Here is a 25,888-nt window from a genome sequence, read left to right as displayed (position 1 = left end):
GTCTATCATTACACTGCTGAAAAATGTTTCAAAAGCAATATTAAATGAACTCACTGTAATGGAGTCACTCTAACTTTTTAGATGGTTTAATCTATTAGCAAGTATTTAAAATGTTATATAGTTACCTGACTTAACAAGTGGAAGAATGAACGATCAACTCATTGGTGAGATGGTTCAGGATCTGAATAAAGTTAAAATGTTCTCAGTCTGAATCTTTATCTCTCTTATTTCTCTGTTGTGTAGGATAATAGGGGAAGCAGTCTTTCTGAAATTATGCATACTCATTTGCACAACACATTCCAAAACCAAGTTGTTGTTTTTTTTGTTTGTTTGTTTTTAAGAGGTAATGGGAATGTGCTGCCAATGCATCCTTTAAAACCTTCATAAATGAAACTCACGTTAGGGTGGTGATTCACTACCTTCAGAAGTTTGGATTCAGAATTCCACACTTCATTCCGGAGTTTAAGCCCATACAGTGGTGTGAAGTAGTTGGACTGTCAGAGTGTTTTCAGTATTTGTATGAAAATAAGCGCACAAAAAATATTTTATTTCAGAAATCCCACATAATCAGAAAGGACTTCCTTTTCAAATCATTTGCATGTTATTAAAAAAAAAAAAAAAAAAAGATAAATGCTGAGACAACTATAGACCAAAGAGGTGGAATTAATTTGGGAGGTTGAATATTTAATGTAGCCAATGTGATTTATCTCAAAGATAAGAGACGATTCAATATTTTACAAATTTACAAGCCCTATTAGGGGAGTACCAAGTTTGCACACAGTTCTTAGTCTTTAAGCTATAAATATATATACTTCTCCAGGGGAAATAACTTGAAAGCTTGAGGATTTGGAGAATGAAGCTCCATAGCACCAGGGCAATCAGTGAAGATGTAGCAAGTAACTGCAATTTCTGATGATTGTGGAATCTTTCAGTGCTCCATAGCAGCACAGTACACAATGGAGGTCTGTCTGGGTTAGGGGCTCACACTGTGCCATCTCACACCTCTGTAGACTGTGTTTTCATGAGAGTAGCACTAAAAGGAAAAGCTGTAGTCATTCTTTCCCCTCTCTGTGTATTTCCCCCTGGCAAAGGAGGTCCCTTTTGGTCTGTAAGTGAATTCTTATTCTCACATAAACTCATACGAACTTGTGGGGAAGGAGGGGAGACAGCAAAAACAATTCTGCTGTGAATAGTGATTTTAACAGCATCTTCATTCTAAAGGGAATATGAAGAACTAACGGATTAAGAGATTCATAAATGCTCTGAAATTTGTTCAGCTACTACCATTGGCAGTAGCAGGAACATTCTTCTTGTTCTACTTACATTTCCCATTTAGTTCAGGAAAGCCACAACCGGGCTTAAGTCTACTGGTTTCTACTAAAGCTAAGAGGAGTTTTGCTAAACTGTAAATGTTTTCCACGCTATAGTTTATTTTTTTCCTCTTCCATGTGCAGACATCACTGCAGGAAAAAAATACTTCTAGGATAATATAACCTTTCCCTCTGAAGTAGCCAAACAAACTATTGTTACAAATAAATAACTGTAGTACCTATCTCCTGGTACGTATCTGCTTTTAAAACGCAGCACATGCCAGTATGTGAAAAGACATTACACGGTGAAACACATTAAAATTTAATCAATTGTAAAATGAAACTAAACCCTGCAAGTATGGGATTAACAGAGTTTCTAGTATCTAGTGATTAGAAGTTAATTTAGTAAATACTTAATTACTCATTGGTATTCCAAAGAAATCAAATTATAATTATTAGCTTTAAGAGGCAATCTTAAAATTACGTAATTAACCAATTTTTTATATGTTTGCTGATAAAATTCCAGAGCACAATGATTTAAAATGTTTTGCTGGGTATGCCTCAGAGGGAGTGAATTTTCTACATAACAACCCATACCGTTATATATTTTTGATTTGTGACTTCGAAATAGTGAAAATTTATTTGCAAATTTTTGTTTGTACATTTCGATTTTTGAGCATTTAGAATAATGACATTTAATCTTTTCTATTAGAGGTTATGTTAGAAGCCTCTCTTCTAATATTTAGTAAAGTTGAGATGCTTGTGTAATTATACGAATCAAAGAGTTTAAAAATACTTCCAGATCTGCATATGTAGACTGTTTTGTCTGTGTACATTCAATGAGTTCCCAACTGTCTGCAGACAATTTTTTCTTGTGGATAAACTATTCAAACTTTCATCTTAAACAAACACACAAGACCTAATAATACAAACCATTAATATCTACAAATTAAACACAGCAACTTTCCATGGTGTGCCTGATTTTTTTTTTTTTTATGAAGATCTTGCATTTGCAATAGAAATGTTCTCTCTTGTGCTTTTTTTTTGTGTGTGCAAAAATCTATCATATTTTTAGATAAAATAAATATTTGTTTTGGTTCAGACTAACATTTTCTTAATTTGAGTCATTTGTAAATAAGGAGAAAAAGTAGTTGTGGTACAATTTAGTGTTTGTTCTTTTCAACGTTCATATATCCCCAGATATCACAGTATGGGAGCTTCTTTTTTAAAATGAAGACCTTTGGGGACTGTTTTGATGTAGATAATTTATCACCTTTGCAGTCCTTATCTCTACCTCATTATTCATTTTCTACTAGTACTGACTATTTTTTCTGGCATATACAAATCTGGCTGTGCATTCCATAAGACATCTGCCCACCTTGCTGTTACCATATTTTCTGGCCAAATCTCAGTTCTATTCTTCCTTGTACTGACATACAGGGCTATCTTTAGGAATGTATTTTGTATACTGTGTCAGTATAGCTAACCCTTTACTTGGCTTTCATTTTTATCAAAAATGAAGTGATTTTTTGTTGTTGTTGTTAAATTGTTTGCTCTCCTTTCCTAAAATGTACAAGAAAGAAAACCATGTTTGCTGCTAATGTACAAAGACTATTTTTTGCTGAGAATTAGTTCTTATATGATAAAATGCAAATAGTTTCATGTCTTCCTGGGTTCTAAAAATGTAGAAACCAAAATGTTTTACTTTGTCATAAAATGTCTTGGATTATTTTCTTTTGAATACTCTAATCATTGGACATCAATTTGAAATAATGAAAAAGTCTGTTTCATATACTTCTGTTGTAAGTGTTTTATGAGGGAAGCCTCAGACAAGTCATGGACTCTGGCATCACTAGTACCCTGAAAGATCAGGCCTTATCCCTATCCTGCGCAAACGTATACTAAATATGAGTGAAAAACACTGGACTAACTGGTCCATGTTATAACAAGTGAGCTCTTCCTGCAAGACCAAAAAAAAAAAAAAAAAAAAAAAAGTCTGAAGAAGCCACCATTGGGCCAGCTATGGCAAAATCTTCACAGGTCGTTCAAAGATATTCTTCAGTATACACTCCATTTCAGGAGTGTATATTGAAGATACACAAGATATATGAGATATAATTTAAATACTCTGCAGGTACAATCTTACACTGAAATAGGGAGAGAGGGAGGGAGAGGGGGTATCAAAAGACCTGCCATCAAATTCCATTCTTCATCAGAACTCACCTTTTCATTCATTTAACTGAAATGGTAGCAATGGTGTTGTTATATGTTGAAATTACTCGTGTTCCAACAGGGCAACCTCACAACATTCTGTTCTGTGTTTTTTAATTTTCTTATTCTAAGTTATTTTCCCCATTCCTATTTCTTGGGACTGCTGTGTTAAGATTTCAGAGGTATGTTATAATAGTCACTTGTTACTGATGCAAATATTATTTATATCTTTTCAAGGTGGAGTCTTTAAATACTTAATTTACAGTGATAAGAAGATGCTTTGTGCTTAACACTTATTCTCAAATATGTGGGAGAGCCTTTTCTGCTGCAAAACAGAAATATGAAGCAAGAGTTCTTAGTGTCATAAAGAACAGAAACAAAATCAGGGAAACAAACTTCAAAGGTCAAAGACTGTTGTAGTACCCAAAAGTAAAACAACTTTTGTGCTGATGAGTAATAGCCAACGGGCAAAATCTACTTAGCCTTTTGTTATCATCAAGCAACCATTTCTGAACTGCAGGAATTAAAGAAAGGTCTTTTCTCAGCAACCTGCCAGAAATGAACTATTCCAGGAACAATCATTTTGTAGGTCCTGAGGGGAAGACTGGTATGCCCTTGCAATGCTGACAGTTTTTGAAATCAGAAACCCTTCAAAAATGAAAAACGTGTTTTTTTATCTAGAGATAAATATTTTATTTGTGCAATATGCTACAGCAGTTTTAATAGAAAATGACAATAGAAATGTATTTTGAACTTTATTTAAAAGAGTAATTTAAAAGTGAGGAAAATTAACTGTGATATTTCAATGGTATGACTGCAAGGCCTTTTAGAAGTGAAGGAAATCAGTGAAAACAGTATTCCTGAGAATAATCCATGTATGGATATAAAGTAAAGAATGATTTTAATATACGAAATAATGGTTACAGTGCTGTTTGTCAAGTTCTTAGAAAATCCACAGTTACAAGGAAGAGTGCATCTTTGTGTGTGTGTGTTAATCACAAAAGCTCAAAAGACCACCAAAAGCAATTGTTGTGTACCACTAAGAAACAGCTCTTTGGCCAATTTCTTTTTCCTGTCCTTGCTGATATTCTCATTCTCCAGAACTACAATGGATAATTTCATTTCATCAGGAGAAAAAAAAAAAAAAAAAAAAAAGCTTGATATATAACACATTTTTATTTTTAAATTTTGTTTAAATACTAATACTTTCCCATGTTGCCAGATTAGAAGATCTTTATAGAGTAGGGGACCACCCTGATCCTCTAACAGCCTTTCATGGGAAGTTAATGGTATTTACTTGGAGTTCCAGAAAACTTTTGATCAGCAGATTTGATCAAGCTTTGTAGCAATAAAACTATATCTTCCCATGTTGATTTTTAGAATAAATTCTGAGTAAAGGTCTCTAAAATATAGAATACAGAGTAGTTTTAAAGATGAATGTTATTCACATGGGATAAAGTAGGTAATGTTTATTATTGTTTCCTTGAAAACTTCTGTTTTGTCCGACAATACTGTTTTTTTGCTTTGTGTACAAATAGTTTTGATTGTAGCTCATCTAGTTCTCTTCTTTTTGTTTTACTTGGTTTTTGTTTTGAGAACATCATTTTCCCTGAGTGTTTGATCTTAGATCTCTCTTTACAAAAAGTCTATTGACTTGAGTGGAGTAATCTGTGAGTGTAGGGCCAGAAACTAAAAGGAAAGGGGGGCATCGGTGTTTACATCATCATCATTTTCTACTCTATCCATCTTTTCATCACAAACACAGTTTTATGTTAAAGTATTCATAAAAATCACTTAATAACAAATTAATCCTCATTTTTAGCAGAGTATTTATTATTCTTTTCTTGTGTTATGACTTTTTAACTTGTTTGCATATTTCCTGTTTTACAGTAAATGCAGTTGCATTCACAAGTAATGTGTATGTCTTGTCTAAAGGAAGAAAATAACATAAAGGCAGCAAAGTTGTGAATATACTACTTGTTGGCAGCTCCATCCTAGCTTCTTGCTTGGCTGTTGTTTTTAAATTAGTTTGCTCTGTCTGAATGGTGGAAAAAATGGTACCTTGCAAAAACTGTTTTAAAGATGCGTTCATATAATCATAAACTATCCCGAGTTAGAAGGGACCCACAAGGATAATCGAGTCCAACTCCTTTGACTGTGGAGTCCAACTCCTGGCTCCACACAGGACCACCCAAACTCAGTCCATATGACTGAGAATGCTGTCCAAACTCTTTTTGAACTCCAGCAGTCTCAGTGCTGTGACCACTGCGTTGGGGAGCCTGTTAGAGTGCCTGGCCACCCTCTTGGTGAAGAACCTTTTCCTAACACCCAGCCTGAACGTTCCATGTTGCAATTTCATGCCATTCAGAATCCGCGTGATTTCAATATCAACATTAATGCAGATTCACATGCATTATCAGAATTCACATGATTTTGAAATGTTGCATGGAATATCTGGTGCATAATTAATTTATACTTCACTCAATTAGAACTTTAAATTAAAATAATATTGCATCTTCACTGATTCTGTAGCTGCAGATCTCAGTTTCTTTCTTCATTCTGAATAACCATTGGAGATGCAGTATTACTATAGGATGAAATGAAGGTGTTCAGCTGCAGCAAATGAGGGTAAAGTGTGTTTAAACAAGGCTGCCTTAAAGTCTGCCTTGGGTTTGAATTCTTTACAGAATTCTTTCTGTTTTGACCTTCACTTTAGTATGCTTTGCCCAGTATCCTTGCACAAAACTCTCAGTGTTATACACACAATGAATAAAGGTAAAACAGATTAAGCCCAACAGTATTATAATTAATTCAAGTACCACTGCCTGAATAAGCTAATATTTTTTCCTGGGTTATCTACACAGGTTGGATGCTATAGAATGAGAAAAACTGTGTAACATGACTTTCTCAGTATCTTAACACTGGGAAATTAAGCTTTTTAAAAATCTTGGTATTATGTAAAAATAATGGTATTAATGGAAGCAACTGTTATGAAATACAGTTCTTCTATGTAGAATTGTAGGCAGACAATGCCTAATTGTCAATCCAATTGCAGAAAAACAGTGCCTAAGCTGGATACTAAATTCCCTTGCAAAGTTTTCATAGTTCTTGTCTGCACAAACGGATATGCTTTTAAAATGTATCTTTTAAAAACAGGAATTTTCATAAAATTTTAAAATCAGTAGATATAGTATGATTTGGGTCACATCCTATTTGAAAAATATTTCTTCTGATTTGTAAATGCAATGTCTAAATAAGAGATGTTAAAAGTCATATGATGTAATTTCATCTTGACCTTTTGCAGTATACAGTGTTAGTGCAAACAGACAGTCTAATCATTTAATCGTGATATAAACATTTAGTTCACTCAAATATAGTGATAAGCAAAGTTACATTTGGAAAATTCATTGAGAAATGCTACCTACAATTCTTAGAGCTCTGCAAAACCCTAAGAAGATAAAATTGAAAGGCAAACTTTGGAGTGGGTGGCTTGTTATTTTGGTGGGTGGGTTTTTGTTGTTGTCTCAAGCCTCTTGACTTGAGAAAATTTGAAGTTGATCATTATAGTTGGAAAAATACACTTTTTTGAAAGTGAAGTGTGTTCATGATGTTGTATTAGAACTACCCTTTTAGAGTGGATTTTCAGGGATCTCTTAATCAAAGAGGGGATATCCTTGCTGCTTTTAACTCTGTTTTGCATGGAGACATATTACTGTATATATACTGACATTCTGTATATATACTGACATATACTTACTTTGTATCTAGTGACTGAGCGTAGTGCTAGCTGCTCCTCGGTGCAAGACTTTTAATTTCTGACCAAAAAGGACAGCTTTAATAACCCCTACAGCTACGTGGTACCTGAATGTTTTATAATAGCTAGGAGAAACAGAAAATCACATTTCAAAGTTTTCGAACTCTAGCTTTTACTTTCATCCTGATGTAATGTTAGTCAATTAAACTTCAGTTTTCTAAATCTGCAAATTTCTGGTAAGTCTATTTTGGGATATAATATTTTCTTTTGGATAGAACAGCTATGGTGAGCGTGAAGCTCAGGAGGTAGGCAGGTAGATTTAGGTGTGAAAATCCATTGCATCTGTGCATCTATGGGTGCAAGTTATCTAGCTTCTGCTACAGTTAATGGAGGTCTAGTCTGTACAGGTAGAGGAATCTAGAAGGCAATTTTGCTCATGCCCTCAAGGGCTCCTGTGCTGGTCAACTCTTGATTCTCTAGACCCTGTTGGCTGCTTGGGCTGCTGGCAAAAATAGCAACTTGAAGACTTAACCTGTGTGTGGATACACGTGGTTATATATTTAATTGTAAGTGTCTACCAAAAAGGAATCCCATCTTTTTTCTTTTTCTATCAGAGATAATGTGAGACTGAACTATCATAGTGACAATTTTTCAAACTACTTACTGCTGATGTGATTTTAGAGGAAGGCAGCTGTGTTTTGTTACAACTACAGGAATATGTTTGCTTTTTTTATTATTTTTTATTTTTTATTTCAAAGCAGTATGGATGTAAACATAAATGGATTGATATATGTGAAAGAGCCACTTACGGTTAAGCCATGTATTGTTTTTGTCACTTTTGATTTCCTAGTTCATATATCAGTTTTTAATAAACTGATGAAAAGACCAGATGATAAAAAATGTAATACTTAAATGACATGGGCCATTGTGGCAGTATAATCCTTTTGCACATGTACATAGTCTAAAGTACACTTTTTTTAAAAAATACACTTTTTTAAAAAAAAAATACACTATTTTTAAATACACTTTTTAAATACACTTTTTAAAATACACTTTTTTTTAAAAAAATACACTTTTTTTTTTTTAAGTGTATTATTACTTGGAATATACACTTTTTTAAAAAAAGGTATTATTACTTGAAATCCTTATCAGAACCGTCCAAAACTTAGTTTTGTGTGGCTTTAGATCTGTCACTGCCATTCTAGATGAAGGTATAAATGTGCTGCCCCCTCTTAGGATTAAACATAAACATTTTCATGACAGCTGATGAACTGGATTGTTGGATGTTTATATATCAGTCATAGGTTTACTGCTCACTGTTTTTTCATTACATACAGGTTTATAGTTCCATAAATCTGGATACTAAATCCCATTTTTTAAATACATTCCAGCAATTGAGCAGCAAGACTTGTTTCTGTTCTAGCTATAGCATTAAAAAAAGTAAACCCCTGTGTACTACACTGTGCATTTTTCTAGTAAATACAAATGTCACAACTGTTTAATAAAAAATACATTCCATTAAAATTATAATATGAAGTTAATCTGAAAGCAATTTTTCTGGTATGTTACGTTGCATAACACTTAAGTTTCTCATTTACAGCAAACAGAAAAATAAATAAAAATTAGAAGCATATCTAAGTAGAAAGGAGAAAACAGTGCTTTAATAAATTATGGTCTTGAATGTAGGTTATGAGACTCTAGAAATAATCATTTATACCATGTTAACTTTAGTTTTCACAATTATTGTAATTATTCTTCTCTTAAATATGTGAGTTTGTTTGTTTGTTTATTTTTCCCTATTAAAATTAGGAAAACGAGGTATTCATCCATACAGACTTCACTGCTGAGAAATACGTTTCAAAGTTGATACCTTTTAGGATATTCTCTACCTCTTTTAAGTTAGTTTATAGAAGTAATATAATTTATCTGTCTCAATTTCTCTTCATCTAGGTACTGTAAAAATCAATGGCTTTCACAGAAAACTAATGAATCCTTGTAGTGGGTTGACTCTGGCTGTCAGCTGAACCCACCACCCAGCTCACTTTTCTCTTTTGGGATGGGGGAGAGAGAATTGGAAAGGCAAAAGTGAGAAAACTCATGGGTCAACATAAAGACAATTTAATAAGTGAAGGGGGGGGGGGGGGGAGATGCAAAAGCTATCACTCACCACAAGCAGACCAATGCCCAGCCAGTTTTCCAAGCATTGGCTACTCTGGAAATAATTTTATTGCTGAATATGATGTTCTGTGACAGAGCATCTCTTTGGTCAATTGGAGTCAGCTGTCCTGGCAGTATCCTAGTATCTTGTCCACACCCGAACCTGTCAAATTTTGCTGGGGGGGGGACAGAGTGAGAAACAGAGAAGGCGTTGCTGCTGTGTCAGCACTGTTCAGCAACAACTAAAACATTGGTGTTCTGTCAATGCTCTTTTGGTCACAAATCTAGAACACAGCACCATGTGGGCTGCTGTGAAGAAAATGAACTCCATCCCAGCCAAGCTGAATGCACTCCTCATATGGAAGGTGCTATAGTATATATTAGTATATATATATATGTGCTCGGTATAATTACTCAGATTTTTCTTTTTTAACTATTCATCAGAACAAATAGTTGTGACAGTATTTTTTTTTTTTTGTGGAAAATATTCAATGTGGTTGATTCTTTAAAATCTGGTATTAAAATCTTTATTATTCATACATATGGAGTAAATGAAGAAAGAAAATTTCATATTTCATGGTTCTAGTATATACTTCAAGTGGAGTGACATGCCCACAGGCTACAGATTCCCACTTGCATTAACTGTAAAATGATTCAAAATGTGAAAATTTGGTCTCATATACTTCAGGCTTGAATTGCATGAGTTCCCAGTATGCACTCTGACAAACACCTTTATATGCTGTCAGATATTGTGCATGATTGCACTGCATAGAAAAGACATGAGGATTGAGATTCTCGTAAATATTGATCAGAGTTTAATGAGCAGTGGGAGGCTTCTGCATATCAATCTATATGAGAGGAAATTTTGCATTAAATACACTACCATCTGTCTATAAATCTTTTGGGAAATGTGGAGTTACTCTGAAGTATCACTTGTTCTCCAACAACCTAATCATAAAAAACAGGCTAACAGCACACAGGCGACAAGCACAATTTTATTGTTTGACTATGAGTGGCTGTATTTTTTTAATCCTTCTAGTAAACTAGATGCTTTTGAAAAGTTATTAGATTATAGTAGCTTTGGGGGTTGAATTCAGATATCCACAGAACAGAATGAAATGTAAGGTATTAGTGCAAACTTCTTTACCCAGTTTTAATAGTCTTGATTTACTTTAATTGGAGGGGAAACAAGCAAACAAACAAACAAAAAACACAGCATAACCAAAGCTCAGCCTATTACTTCCTGACTGTTTTACTGAGATCTCCAGTAAAATTCTCTTACTAATATCTGTTTTGTGAAATGTCCCCACTGCACTGCAATGAGAGACACCATTGGAAGACAAGATTTTAATATATTTCACTGACAATTCATTGCTTATAGCTCTGGTAAATTACACTGTTTTACTCCACGTGGCCTTTTTTGTATCAGAGCTAACCTGTGTACTCCAAAGCTTCCTTTAACCTTGGTGACTTGCAGTACTGTTTTCTGACAAATTTAGAAAGTAATGTGTTTTGTTTTTTTTTTTTTACAGTTACTCTTACCTCCTCATCAGTAAGACAAAGGACAAGTTGACAATAAAAGTACAGTTAACAATCTTGACATTGGCATGCCAAAAGGTTCTATATGCTAGACAGAAGGGAAGTATGGATGGATACACTTGGTTGTTAAAAAGCAGCAATTAGTTTATTGGACAGTGGGTACATTTTTTTTGCAACTGATCATTGCTGTATGCAAGCAGGCAACTTTTTGAAGCATGACTCTATGATCAATGACTGTCCCTACAAGCTATCCACCAATATCTTCTATGTTTAGATCAATAAACTTGAAAAGAATGACCATCCCAGCCTTAGAACATCTTTCTTCCTAAGTGAAATTATGTCCGTTATAGTTGTGTAGTTATAGTACCCAAACAAGCAGCAAACTTCCTGAATTTGGAAATCAGTGTGTTGTAGAGTCAATGGGGACTATTTTTTTTTCTTAGTTGTTTTTGGTCTGTGAGATAAGATATTATGTCAAATCAAAATTAATAAGATTTGAAATGCTTAGCTCCTTAAAATCTCAACAAAAGATGCCTGAGTTGTATGAGGTTTAAATCTACTGCACTGATGCTATTTTGTATGTGTGAACAAAGACAAAGAATTAATGTTATACTTGTAATCTTGAAAAGACCATGAGAACATCTCTTCTGACTTTTTAGGAGTTGGACTCGATGATCCTTATGAGTCCCTTCCAACTTGGGATATTCTATGATTTTATGATTTCTGTGCATACCATAGTAATTGAGAAATGTAGATAGTGAATCGGATATTTCTAAATCTACCTCTACTTGGGCTTGGTCAAGTCTTCCAAAAAGAGCAGTCTTCCAAAAAGAGCAGTCTTTACTGACTGATCAAAAAGAGCAGATTCCCACCAAAGAAAAATCATCACCTCTATAGTAGATTGTTGCAATATGTTATCATCCCCATTGTTAGAAAAACACGTGCTTCTAAATTTTAATTTGTCTAATTTTACTCTGTAATCATTATTATACTTTCTGTGAGATTAAAGATAGCATTATTAAACAGTATGTTCTCTCCATTAAAGTATATGTATAAGTTGTAAATAAGTCACATCTAAATTATATCTTTCATAAGCTAAATATGTTGAATTCTCTCAGACTTTTGCTTAAAAATATCCTTCAAATAATTTTAGATGTTTTACTTACCTCAATTTTTTTTAATATTCCTTTTTTAAAAAAATATATATATATCAGAAATAAAGCAACATGATGCATTTTGGCTTTGGTCTTCCCAATGTATAATACAGATATGAGACTTCTGCATTATCCTTACCTCTCCCTGTATATTACTCCAAGGACTGTATGAGGTTTGGTTCTTTTTGACTCCTTAGACTCAGATTTCGTACTGACCTGCTTGTCTGCCATCCATTTTATTATTTCCCTGAGATGCATATCAAGCTAATCAGCTTGCAGTTTGCTGATGCCTGGCTTGATCTTTTGAATATTTCAATAACCCTCTTCCAGACTTTCCAATTCTTTCTTTTATTCTGAGATTTATTAACATGTTAAGAGCTCATAAACTCTTTCAACATTCTCAGGATAAATTATCTAATCTGACAGATAGATGTATGTTCCTAAAAGAAAAATAATAATAATAAAAAAAATCCACAGCTGTTTATCATCTCCCTCAGTTGCTACTGGCCTAGAAAATATTACCTCATCTTTATGTTACAAAAGATTATTTTTTTCTCTCTCTCTCATTCCTTATACTTTACAATATCAGACATAGAATCTTTAGCTTTTTTTTTTTTTTTTTTTAACAATTTTCTTCCCTTTTTCCCTTCTGCATCTTCCCTTCAGAACTTGCATTACTTTTCCCATGCTTATGCCACTGCTAGCAATTCTCATAGACTAAGAACCAGTCACGCAAACCTCACAGGCACGTGAACAAGTAGACCTCTCTCTTGATTTGTTCAGCTTCTCAAAACCCCAGCCTCATAGATCTTACTGAGGCAGACAGACAAGCAAATTTATAAAACACACAGCTTGACAAATCCTTTCACATCCAAGAAGACTGGATGCTTTCAAACTCTCCTCCCCCCGCCCCCCCCAGCTTTTATATGTATTATTGTGCTGTTTGGGTATTTACTTCTGCATCCAGCTTTACTGAATTTGAATTGAGGCACTGAGAAGGTAAGTTGATATGACAGGTTGAGAAAAAATTAATTGAATAACAATATCGATGAATCACATTAGTTCTATTAAATTACTTTTGGCAGCCATACTTCTGGGTCTAGAGAAGGGCAGGTCCTGGTCCTTCATAAAGATATACCAGCTTCGCACTTTGAACCTTCTCTTTTTCCCCACCTAGTTTCAAAAGCCTAGCTAATTTTGATGCAAATATTATTTCTACATTCTTATGCAAAAGAATGTATGTTAGTTGTCTGAACTTACTCCCATCTGTCTCTTCTAGGACCTCAGCTGCAGCGGTGTGGGTAGCCTGTAGCGTGATCAGGAAAATGTGTTGGACTTTAAATAATCTGTATTTTTACTCTGACTTTGCCAGTGGATCATTATATTGCCTTAGGAAAGTCATTCAGCTTTTTACTTCATTTGCTGTGATACTTGTAAAGAGCTTTGAAATCAGTAAAACTACTACGTAAGTTCACTGTATTAGTATTCTGCTAGGAAACCTGAGCTTCTACTCTACTCACTTCTAAAAACATTACCTTGTAGGCTAAAGTTTTCCACATTATATCAGTGCCCAAAGTTGTAAGTTGTTTAAGTTTGAACTAGAAAAAAAATTTAAAGCAAAAAGTCTTCAGAATGTTAACATTATAATAAAGTGTATGTTTCCTGTGTTAGAGAAATTGCTACATAAAGAAAAAAGTGAAGGGATTTTCATCAAAGCTGTGTTTTTGAATTTCAGAAATAAGCAGGATACAGTGAAGAACATGGATAGTGGTAAACAATGTTAAGGCTACAAAGCTGAAAATATTTATGAGCATGAAACTGAGGGATCAATGTAAAGAAATTGTATTAATTTCTTTCTCTTGCACACTTTAAAAGTAAGATGGGTATTCAGCTATAGCTGATTATCAGTAGTTGTATGATTAGCTGCTGCAGCAGCAGGAGATTGTAAAATCAAGTATCTTAATAGCTTCAGAGCAAGCAGCGACAGTAAGAATAATAACTTGTGCTCCCGGGAACAATAAATACAGTATCAGGATAAGGCTTTTGCAATCCTGAAGTTGGTTTCTTTGATCTTCAAGCATTTACCTGTGAATTCTGTTACCAAACCTGAAACAGCTTTTTGAATTCTAAAAATTCAGTATCCAGGATACTGAAGGTTGGTTTTGGACTGGGAACTAAGTGGTACAAAAAGATACGTGAAGTTGCATAAGAAACTAGAATGCTTTGGAAAGTTGTGGTTTAGATACTAAAAATTTAGACATTATGTGTTTTCAGTTGATTTATGTTTTAAAATGCATGTGTTGATTTGCTTTGGAATAAGCATATGATTAACACTGAAGATCTGGAGACATTTGCATCTAAGGCTGTAGACAAACATCCTCTTCTTAGCATACCGATACCAGTGGAAAATTTTGTTCTGCTCTGGCTCCAAAACTATTTAGTTCAAACCATCCAGGTTAATCAACAGACATATTGCATGATTTCAGGATAACTAAATTTATTTTGATGGCGTGTCTTAGGTAATGTTTAATCGAACTACTCAGTGGTAGAATTTAGATGATCCCTCTGTCAGAGGATGCCACCAGGTTATGAGAAGCTGGAGGGGTTATGAACAGTGGCAGCAGCCTCTCCCATTAGTAAAACTGGTTGAATGTGAATCTTTCCACACCTTCAGCCCATGCAATGTTAGGGAAGTTATGAGACCTTATATTTAACTTTAGGGTGTATATATATACGCTGTTCTGATAATCAAAGGTTTTATGCAACCAAAGTTATCATAAGCTGAAGGTACTTGCGGTTCAAAAACATATTACATAGGGAATAATGTTTGAGAAACACAGATTAGTAATTTATCTATTCATCTTGAAATTAGTGACATTTTGAATGCAAAATATCACATAAATTGATCATTAACACTGTTTAATAGAGCATTCATAGGCAGGGAAGAATTCTTTGAATCAAAATGTTTAAGTCAATCATTTTAACTGTGATCTAAATCAGAAAGAAATAATTTATGGTTTAGGTAATTTGTACCATTTTGCATTTGTACTTTCCTTCAGAAAGAAAGGATCATTTTCATTGGTTTAGCATAATCTGTAAAATAAATTGATTCGCAAGGTGCATAAAGATTTCTTTTTGCTTATCAGGATGATATGTGATATATGAAAACAGTTGTTCAAGGGTTTCTCAACTTGAAATACATTTATTTAGGTTTTCAAGTTTGTTTTGTGGTAGAAAAATAATCATTACTTTATAATTATTTGTGACTTCTGACAAATTCTGATTTTAATTCTAAAATTCAAATGCAGATGAAAACATACAGTGGAATTTTGAGTAATTTTTCTTAATTACAATGAAGGTAGAATGAAATATGCTGAGCACACATAAACAATAAGATGCACCAAATATGTTTTAAGGTGAAATGAACTTCTTTTTACAGGAAAAAAAAAAATCTCTGTTTTATACAGTTTCTGTATTATATTGTATATAATTATATTATATTTAATCATATAGCTGTGTGATGGGTCTTTCAAAATCACATAACCACTTTTGTAAATATTTATGTACACATGAAAGCATCACTTGGATATAAAGTCTGGACGTAATTGAAAGCAGCTTTGTGAAAGCTTTTTAGTTCTCTTTAAATAAAATTTCCATTTTTTTCCCTATTGTTGTTATTGGTATACCAGAAGAGAAAAATAGTGTTTTCAAACCCAAAGTCAGCTTTACCAAAGTCAAATGAAAACAACGTTCATTGTTTTCATTATTGAAATTGAGTTCAAGAGTAACTAAAGCAAAAGTCTGCACTGTGCAAAGTACTCAAAATAAATGAAATAATACTGTAGGAGCTGAAAATACAATATTTAATGTATTCAACACATGCAATTGCACTGACCTCAGGACAGATATTTTCTTTTGCCTTCAGATACCTTTAACTCATTAAAATAAGGAAAAGTGAGAAGGGTTAATCACCATCCTATTCAATTTTAAATTTGTGTAAATGGCATCACTAAATGATAGTAAGTAACCTATTTTTTTGTCCTGTGTTACACCATTCCACAATAATCAGATTTTCCCACGTGTTCAGTTTCTTCCTGTACAAATGGCCTAACCTCTCTTGCATATGCCAGCCATCTTCTTCCATGCCAGTAGTCCAGTTTTCCTCCATGTTCATTTTCTATGATTTCTGACCTGCCACCTTGACATGTAACACTATGTGCTAAGTCTAAAGCAAAGATGAATTCTGGTGCACCTCATGCTTCCCTCTGCAGGAGCATCGTTATCCTCTACTTAGCTACTAAGCATAAGTCCATGAAAACTCCCCATGTTACAACCTCTCCTCCTTAGATGTGGCCAGTGGACTCCACAGACCAGGAGCAGTGCAGGGATGAGGAAACTGAGTTATGTGTGTTAAGACATGAATCTAATTGCATTAGAAATAGGGCTAAAGATTGACAACATAAACTGGACAGGTCACGAATGTTGGCTGACTTTATATTGTGTATAATAATGCTAATGTGACATTGTTTTTGTTGCTTTTACGTGTTCTGATGTTTCAGTGCTTGATTTAGCAATCTAGATATTTGTGTGTTTTTTTGTTTGTTTTTTTGTTTGTTTTTACCACATTTAATATTAATAATGAAGGCAATAGTAATGGCAGTATCTATCCCTCCGTCAGTACTCATGCGGGGAAAAAAAAAAAAAAAAAAAAAGATTCTACAGTTCTATGATCCTATCATACTCAAGTAGGATGCAAGTATTTCTGAAAGTGGGGCTAAAATTAAAAATGTTCTTGAAAATTGTACCAGTTCAGTAGGAAGTACAAATATAATTCACCCTATCTTACGTTTGAAGAACTGCTCGAACAATGTCCTGAAACCTTTCTGCCCGTTTCTTTGGTGGTTCGCAGATAACTGAATATATTGAAGTTGTAAGGTATAGTGTGAAATTTTGTGCTATTTTCAACAACTCAGTTGTTGAAAAACTGTGGTTCTCATAGTGCTTCATATGAATAGAATCTGAAAGGTATTTTTAGATTATATATCAGTACACAGCAGCAAGAAAGCTTCATTTTTAGGATCAAAGATTTGAGTAAAATGTTATGTGCCAAATGAAAATGAAATGTGCCAAAGGAAAACAGCTGTTCTGGAGAAGTGTTGTGAATGCTCTTAGATTATTAGCAAAACTAATTTACTTTGACATAACTTCATAACTTCATAATATTTAGAGCAGTGGTTCAGGCATAAAAACGATTGATTGTGCAGTCAAAACTTACATGTTAACATTATAGAGTAGTCATGTTGTGTATATTTAAAATGTTATAAACATTAAACTGTAGAAGTTTAAGGCTTTATCATATTATTCATGTTCAGTGAAAATTCCTTGATGTATGGAAATGCATAAAGGGTCATTTAAAATGTAAGAAATGGTGGGGCTTGGATAGTTAGGAGGCATAATCCTAAATCCTTTTATGATATTCATTTCTGCTGAATTAAAATCAGAAAGATTTGGATAATTATCTGAATAACAATGAGCGCTGGATTAAGCTGATATTCCCAAGAAAATTGAAGAACTGTATGAAGTAAATTAAAATATGTGAGATGTACTAACTAGTGATATTTAGTCTTTCTCTTCTTAGTGAAAATTTTAACTGGATAGATATGCTCAAAGTAATGTTTACCTTTTATCCTATGTCAATTGAAAAAAAAAAAAACTTTTCCAATTAATCAGATAAATATTTTTTAGACATTTCATTTTATGCACTCTAAATTAAAATTACAAGAACACTGACAAATAAAAAATATAAAATGCTTAATATCTGAAGCTGAGATATATATTAGTATGCTGCTGCACATATTAATTCATCGACTTCGTAACATTGGCTTTCCACATTTGTACATAATGCATACAATAATTTTGACTTTCTTTGATTTTGTCTTTTTCCTTCCAGGTTTGGATTTATTCTTCATAAGGATGAGCCTGTGCTCCAGAAAATTGATCTTGAAACTATGTCGTACATCAAGACAATTAGTTTAAAGGATTATAATTGTATTCCTCAGTCACTGGCTTATACACATCTTGGAGGATTTTTTTTTATCCATTGTAAGCCTGACACTACTGGGGCTGTCCTACCACAGCTTATAGTGGATAGCGTTACCGATTCTGTGATTGGATATAATGGCGATGTAACAGGCACACCACACGTCTCTCCAGATGGACACTACCTTGTCAGCATTGATGACGCAAAGGGTCTTATGAGGTTCCAGTCCATAACAATGAGAGGAGAAATACAGGATGCATTTGACATTCATACAAATTTGCACATATCTGATGTAGCTTTCCAGCCATCATTCACTGAAGCTCATCAATACAATGTCTATTGTAGCTCCAGTACACAAACTGATGTTCTCTTCGTGGAGCTCTCCTCTGGCAAGGTTAAGATGGTGAAGAGTCTTAAGGAGCCTGTAAAGGCAGGCGAATGGCCTTGGAACAGTAAGAACCGTCTTATAAAAGACAGTGGCCTTTTTGGTCAGTATCTCATGACCCCTTCCAAGGAATCTCTGTTTATCCTGGATGGACGGCTCAATAAGTTAAATTGTGAAATCACTGAAGTTGAGAGAGGCAACACAGTAATTTGGGTTGGGGAAGCATAAGGCTGTGTGTTGGATATTTACTGAATTAATAGTTTTACAGTACATTGCACTTAAATTATACCGTTCTTTAAACCTAGATATTTCATTTGAAATTGTTAGATCCTTCTACACCTGTTATTTCTTTGACTTTAAACACACTTTGAGTCAACTTCCACATAAAAGTTACTAAAACAACAGCTATATGGTAATAGTACTCCTTATAAACTATCAGCCAAGATCGTATTGGTTGAGTGGAATTGCTGAATATTGAACTTGATGATAAACATCGTGCATTATCTTAAAGAAAGTAGTAAAAAAAACCATAAAGCTTCAGGGAATTTAACAATACTTTGAATTTGTAAATGGAAGAATCATATGTAAATATGATTCAAATTTTGGTTTGGTTTGCTTCAGACACAAAAGAGCTGTTGTACAACGTTTGATTCCTTAAACAGAAATATTATGTCCTGTTTTGTCCAGTCCACTGTTTAATCTTTTTGTGCCTTGAAGCGAAAGTCTCACAAGAAAGGTAAAGCATAGAAATTATTTAATTTATTCCTGTTGTGTCTACAGGATTGCTTGTCATTGGAGAGAAACCTTTAGTATGAAATTTTTAGTCTCAAGCTTTGGAACATACAAAGAGGAAAAAAAAAAAAAAGAAAACGGGAAGTTATATTTGCAGTGCACACGTTTCTGATCACTGCAGCTTGTGGAGTTTATTTCTTTTTTCTTTTTTTTCTTTTTTTCTTTTTTTTTTTTTTTTTTAAATAGGTATTTATTTTTTCAGCTGTCACAGGGTTTCATCAGCAAGGAGTTTGAGTTCTACTACAGAGAAACATTGCACTTAACTGTTCAGGGTAATCCACATTCTGAAAACATGGCATCATGAAGCTTTACCTATGCTGACAAGAAAACTGGTATTTAACAAATAAATAAATAAATAAATAAATAAAATTTAGGTTTAGGAAGCTGGAAACTCAGAGAACTGAAGTCAACAACCTGTAGGTAATACTTTTGCTTATGCATTATACCATTGACCCATATTTGTTAAACTATTTGGTTAACTCAACAGACCTTCAACTTCATGCATCCAATTGGATTAGTGAAAATTAAAAAAATAAAAAAAATAAAAACAAAACTTTGTATTTTTTATAGTTTGATAACTTAGAATTCTAATTTTAATGATGAGCAAACATCTAAATGGGAAAAATGAGATTCTCAGAAGTAGAATAACAGTAGTTAGTCGGATAAGAAAGCCAGCAGTAAACAATTATCCAGACTTAGAGCAATGACTTAAAAGTTTGGGAGTATTTTTATTTTTATTACGTTTTTGCTAAGGAATGCTTATAAACTCTTAAACTGACCTCCTTTTACTGAAGGCAATCAATAAAAGAAACAACACCTTTTTTAAAACAAAATTTTACTCCAATCTAGATTGTGTAAAATTATTTAGAAATCTGGAATTTTCTAGCATTGTAATCTTGTGTGCATTTAGCATCCTGCCATGTGTGATACAGTAGATCTCTCTTTAGCTTGAGCAAACCTCCTGGTAGGTAGATTTAAATAAATTACGAGTCTGCTTACATTTCTAGTTACTGAATCTGTTTTCCTTTTTAACAAGTTTTTTCCATTGTGAACAAACAAGAATCATGTACTCTGTCTGTTACTCACTTATTTGCAGTAGTCTGTTTCATGCATTTTTCTTCTGTAACTTACACCATGTGAATGTTCTGTATGTAGAAAATGCTTGACAAAAGGAGAATAAACCCCATAAATTTTAAACTGACCTGACTTTGGTGAATGCTCCAATATAGCCACATGAAGTGGTATGTAGCAGATTTTATCTGAAAGCAGGGTAGAAGGAATTTAATCTGCCTTTTATATCTATAAAGCATATGTATAGAATAAATTATATTCAGTGTGGAAAGAAAACTTTTTAAAAGAGTATAACTGGAAAATTTCCTTTGGCTGCTACAGAGAAAAGCTTATCTACTAATCAATTAGATGTACAGAGTAATTAGAGTATAGACATGTTTATTCTGTTGCCTGGCTTCTGGATCCAAAGACCTCTAGTCTAGAAGCTGTATAAATGTAAAAGCCTAAACCCAAAAGCATGGCAATAAACAGCTAAACAGCTCACTGTCCAGTCTGCTCGGTATAGGTAGAAAGTACTTTGCCTTCTCCTTGCATAAGCATAAACAGTAAAAGATAAGAATTGCATCTCATGACAATAATTAGATTCCTTTCATAGGACCATAGAGTGGTTTTGGTTGGAAGGGACCTTAATGACCATCTAGTTCCAACCCCCCTGCCAACACCTTCCACCAGACCAGGTTGACCAAAGTGCCCCATCCATCCTGGTCTTGAACACCTCCAGGGATGGGGCATCCACAGCCTCTTTGGGAAACCTATTCCAGAGCCTCACTGCACTCTGAGTAAATAGTTTCTTCCTCATGTCTAATCGAGCCTTTTTCAGTTTAAAGACAATGCCCTTTTTCATATCACTGTGCTCCCTGATGAAGAGTCCCTTTCCATCTTTTCCTGTAGGCCCCCTTTAGGTACTGGAAGGCCACTCACTATAAAGTGTCCTTGGAGCCTTCTCTTCTTTATTTGACAATGAAATGTTGCATGGCCCCATAGAATCTCTATTAAAATCCAAGCTTAGTTGTCAGTTTTGTTAGTGCCTTTATTCTTTTGTATTAGCAGCATATGGCAATTGGAGAAGTGAAACACTGTCTTCAGTGTTTCAAATTTCCCTTAATACAAACTCAGATGTGCCAATAGATGGTTTCAAATCCTGTCTTTTCTGATTGCTGCTGTAAGCAGAGGCAATGAATGCCTTTGGTTAATTTATGGTAAACACCCACAATTTATTTCACAAGCTGTTACAAATCTTTAAGGTTTAGAATTTCTTTACAGAAATAGGCTAGAGAAAAGAAGTGGAAGATAATATAAATGTAACGGAGGAAGCTAAGTTCTCTTACAGCTGCTGAAAGTTTCCGCTATGTTCCTGAACACAAATGGATTTGAGAGAAGTGCATGTGAGGACAAGACAGTGCCCTTCAGCTGAGGTTGCAGTGAAGGAGTTTCTTTTGGTAAGGTAAGAGTTCGTAAGTCCAAAACTGAAATGTCTTTTCAAATATGTAAGAAGCATATTTTGTATAAGTATGTCTTTAAGAAATTCAGTAGCAAAAATGATGAAATAAGTTTCAAAGAACTCTACATATTGTTAATTACATCAATGAGATTAAAAGTGTCAGTCTGAGTTTTTTATTGAGCCTCGTGCTCACACCATATCATTAAGTAAGTCTGTCTGTTGAATACAGGTTAAAGGGCATCATTTAAGCCTGTCATTGTATTATTTAGATTTAAACAGCGATCTTCATGGACAGTTTCAATTTCTTTGAAATAACAGAATCTTCTGAGATTGAATATGGGATTCCTCTGTGTTACTGAACAGCTGTTTTGTTACACTGCCATAGTATCAGCATTTCAGTGAGGAATTAAATATTCCTAAATACAGATCACAGAATAGCAGTGTTACAAATTACAAAGGTTGTATTAATATAATAACATATTTATTAAATCATTTTGTCTAGTTACCTCAAAACACTCAGTTTGATTTAAACTGAAAGATTATTGTCAGCTTAATTTAGGACATTTGTTTTTACCTAGTAAAAGAACAGTAGCAGGGTTGTTTGCAGGATATTTGGTAAATAAATTGGTAGGTCTCGATTCTGGAAAAAAAAAAAAAAAAAAAAAAAAACAATTACCAATCATCTGTACTCATATCTTTCCTTTTTTATGATATTTTGAAGAGAACACCTGTAATGCGTTTCAAGATTTTCGGGAAAAAATGAGTCAGTTAGTTGCTATGGTAACACGTCTAATGAATATTTTAAGAATTTAAAATTGCATTAACTACCATTTTCACTTATTCTCCTTATTCTTCTAATCATTCACTCAAGCAACTTTAGGGAAAACCAATGCAGGTGCAAAAGCTTTGTAGAATATTTTATAGGTCAACAGATTCCAGTTTTGTCTGATTGAATTTTATTGTGTAAATGCGTGTATTTGCAATAGGCTGTATGTTGGACAGGTACCACTGGTACAGGTACAAAAAGAAGGAAACCTTCCCCTGCTCGTCCTTCATCTTCCTGCAGAGAAAAGAAAGGCCACATCTATTGTCTCCAAAGACTATAGATGGCAATTTTCAGCTTTCTGAACTCAGATCTGAAACAGCAGGAGGGCTGGTCCAGCTGAGCAGTAACAACCTGGAGTCATAGCAGTCCTACACCCTGCGTCAATTCCATTAGCTGCCTCTAGACTGTTTTTTAAATCCTGGGCCTCTCTCAGCTCTGAGCTACCCAATGTTTTCCAGTGGCAGAGAGAACTCCTAACAGTGAGCCCAGCAATGCACTCTGAAAGCTACTTAGGAACAATACCTAAGCCTAAGGCACTTCTGACTCCAAGTTAGCACTAAGTATTCAAGCAGCATGTGTCATCCAGCAGCAATGTCATCAGACGGTACCCTGGTTATGGTAGGTTGGGGCCAACTTCAGTGCTTCAATGGAGGTAATAAGCCCAGTATAAAGAGGATTACGGATGAAGAGAATAATAAGACTTAACCCACTTTGCTCACACAAGTAACCAGAAAAATGCTTAAAACAGGGGTTTAAAATGCTTAAAACAATTGTTTTGTTTCCTTTAAAATTTATGGTTTAAAGGAATACAAATGACAAAATATTAGACCTTGTAGAACTGTTATCACAGAATTACTTTCTAGATGTTTTTATTTATTTATAAAATCCTTATAACCTTACCAGCTCTGTTAAAACAGTGAAACATACATTTATTCATGACAATGCCATTTGTTGTGATATTATTCTTTGCCTTCAATAATACTACTACTTCTTTAATAATATTTTCCAGACTGTATGTGTAAACAATTGTAACAACTTCTCACCTTTTTTTTTTTTTTTTTGGTGAAGTTAGACAAATACTTGATCACCATGGCCATCTTCAGACCTGCTTCAGTTGAAGTTCAGCTTTCTTGAATACAGATGTCCAGACTGAAAGCACTATTCTGAGTGAGGGGAAGGCCTGGAATCCCAGTTTCTATTTTTTGCTCGCAGCTCCACGAGGAGGAGCTGAGGGGCTTTTTCAGCCTGGAGAGGAGACAGCTTCAGGGAAACCAAATACTTGCCAGTACCTTCGAGGAGGCTACCAAAAAGACGAAGCCAGATTCTTCACAGTGGTTCATGTGACCATGACAAGACACAGCCACAAAAACTGCAACAAGAGTTTCAGACCTGATACAAGGAAAAGGTTTTTCAGTGTGAGGACAACCGAGCATTGAAGTGGGCTGCCCAGAGAGGCTGTGTAGCCTCTGTCCATGGAGGTTTTCAGGACCCTGCTGGATTACGACTGGAGTGTCCTTGTCTGTCATCTAGCTGAACTGGCTTTGAGCGGGGGTTTAACTAAAGATCTAAAAGTTTTATTATCAGCTTGCAACCTGAATTATCTCGTAATTCTGTGATTCTGACTTGGGGACAGAAATAATACCAATCAATTTATTTCAGTTGTTTTAAGTTTCTGATGGAACTTGCAGAGCAGGCACTTAAATGCACATTTGCAAATGAAAAACCCTAGTGTTAAGGTTGTAATGAAATATGGCCTAAGCAAGCCTGAGAAAGTAATGTGTTTTGTCATTTGTAATCCTTACCTCTGAACACCCCATTTTCAACCAAGGGTATTGCCATTTTGAAATCTGCAGTACATTTCTTGGCTTCCAGGAAATCCCAAGCTGATAACAGAACTTGCACAAGATGAAATACATGCAGGTAGGTGCTCCTTTCTAAATTATCTGGTAAATAAGTATAATATAGGAAGAAGGTACTCGGGGACAGCATTGTAGATAAGGTCTCTTAACACTCTGAGGCAACGTATGTCCAAATGTGAATGCAGTCACCTAAAATTGTCCTTGGTCACAACTCTCCAAGTTTAACTGTTCAGATTATATATCTTGTATCATACTAGAGTGAAAAAAAAAAAAAATGTGAACTTCTTGGGATCACAAAAATAATGAAATTTGGAAATAGTGTAATGCAAAATCTTAGTTATGCTGGAATTAGGAGTCCTTTCATAGTGAGCACCACATTAAGCATAACACAGCAAAGGCAAAAAAGACAGTTTGGTGAGCCATGCCATTCTTATACTGGGGAAGGAAGAGAGTATACTGGGTCTGTAAACTAAGTGTAAAACTTAGTGTTTTATGCTTGCAAGGGAGAGATGTTTACATTTCTTGATAGAGGTAATTAAAATCAGCTTTTTTTTTTTCTTTTTTTTTTTAACAGTAATGTAGAAATAACTGTTTAGAGAGCTACTAACAAGGCTATGTGCTCAAAAGAAAAATCTATTTACATTAATTTCATAAAGAATAATAACCAGTGTATAAAAATATATTTTTCACTTGAATCTATCCTATCTGACATCTCTTAATGGGTTAAAAGCCATCTTTGGTGTGCCACTACCTTAAAAATTATTTTAAAACCATCTTCACAAAGTATGACAAACTCAATTCCTGGTAAAGGACTGAATGATACTGAAATTGCCTTTTTCTATTTAGAAGTAATGCATGAAAAATCACTTCTTCTAGCTTATGAATATTAAAATTCTTATTTTAATCTACTAGATGAAAAAATAGTTTCTTGCTATTAGTCATAATGTTAATGTTCTTATTTTTAATCTTCATGAGATAGTATGTCCTTTATCTTTTCACAAGTCTGGACCATAATTCTCTCATTTTGTTATACTTTAAAAATATTTTTCTCTTGTAATTAAAGCTTAGGTATATGCTTTGCTTTTAATTAAATGTGTACTAAACCTATAGCAAAATAATGTGTTTGCCTGATGATATTTTTCAGTGCTTTTTCCTTTTGAAGTAAAAAAAAAAAAAAAAAAAGGAAACCACAATTCCTAGCAAATCTCCCAGCAAATCCTTGGAGTCTTCAACAAGAAGACTCCCTTCCCCCACCTGGCTCTCTGTGTTCCTTTACTCATTCCTTGCTCCATTTTCCTTATGCGATCTTTCTTTATCTTCTCTTAGAACAAATCTGCAGCTTAGCCTAC

At 34.2% G+C, this 25,888-nt stretch overlaps 1 protein-coding gene across 4 annotated transcripts in view; it reads left to right on the top strand.

Annotated features, from left to right (window-relative positions):
- The window catches only part of FSTL5 (follistatin like 5), a 348,242-nt gene extending 327,699 nt beyond the window's left edge, over positions 1 to 20,543 (top strand). For all 4 annotated transcript variants that reach the window (XM_035323584.1, XM_035323585.1, XM_035323583.1 and 1 more), the window contains one exon: positions 18,076 to 20,543. In XM_035323584.1, coding sequence (XP_035179475.1) covers positions 18,076 to 18,778 — 703 coding nt within the window. In that variant the 3' untranslated portion in view covers positions 18,779 to 20,543. The remainder of the gene's footprint in view (positions 1 to 18,075) is intronic.
- The last annotated feature ends 5,345 nt before the right edge of the window (positions 20,544 to 25,888 follow it).

Source organism: Oxyura jamaicensis, chromosome 4 (assembly GCF_011077185.1).
Source record: "Oxyura jamaicensis isolate SHBP4307 breed ruddy duck chromosome 4, BPBGC_Ojam_1.0, whole genome shotgun sequence".
In the NCBI taxonomy this organism is placed as follows: domain Eukaryota; kingdom Metazoa; phylum Chordata; class Aves; order Anseriformes; family Anatidae; genus Oxyura; species Oxyura jamaicensis.
Note: the sequence above shows the minus strand (reverse complement) of the source record. Positions and strands in the feature narration are given on the sequence as shown.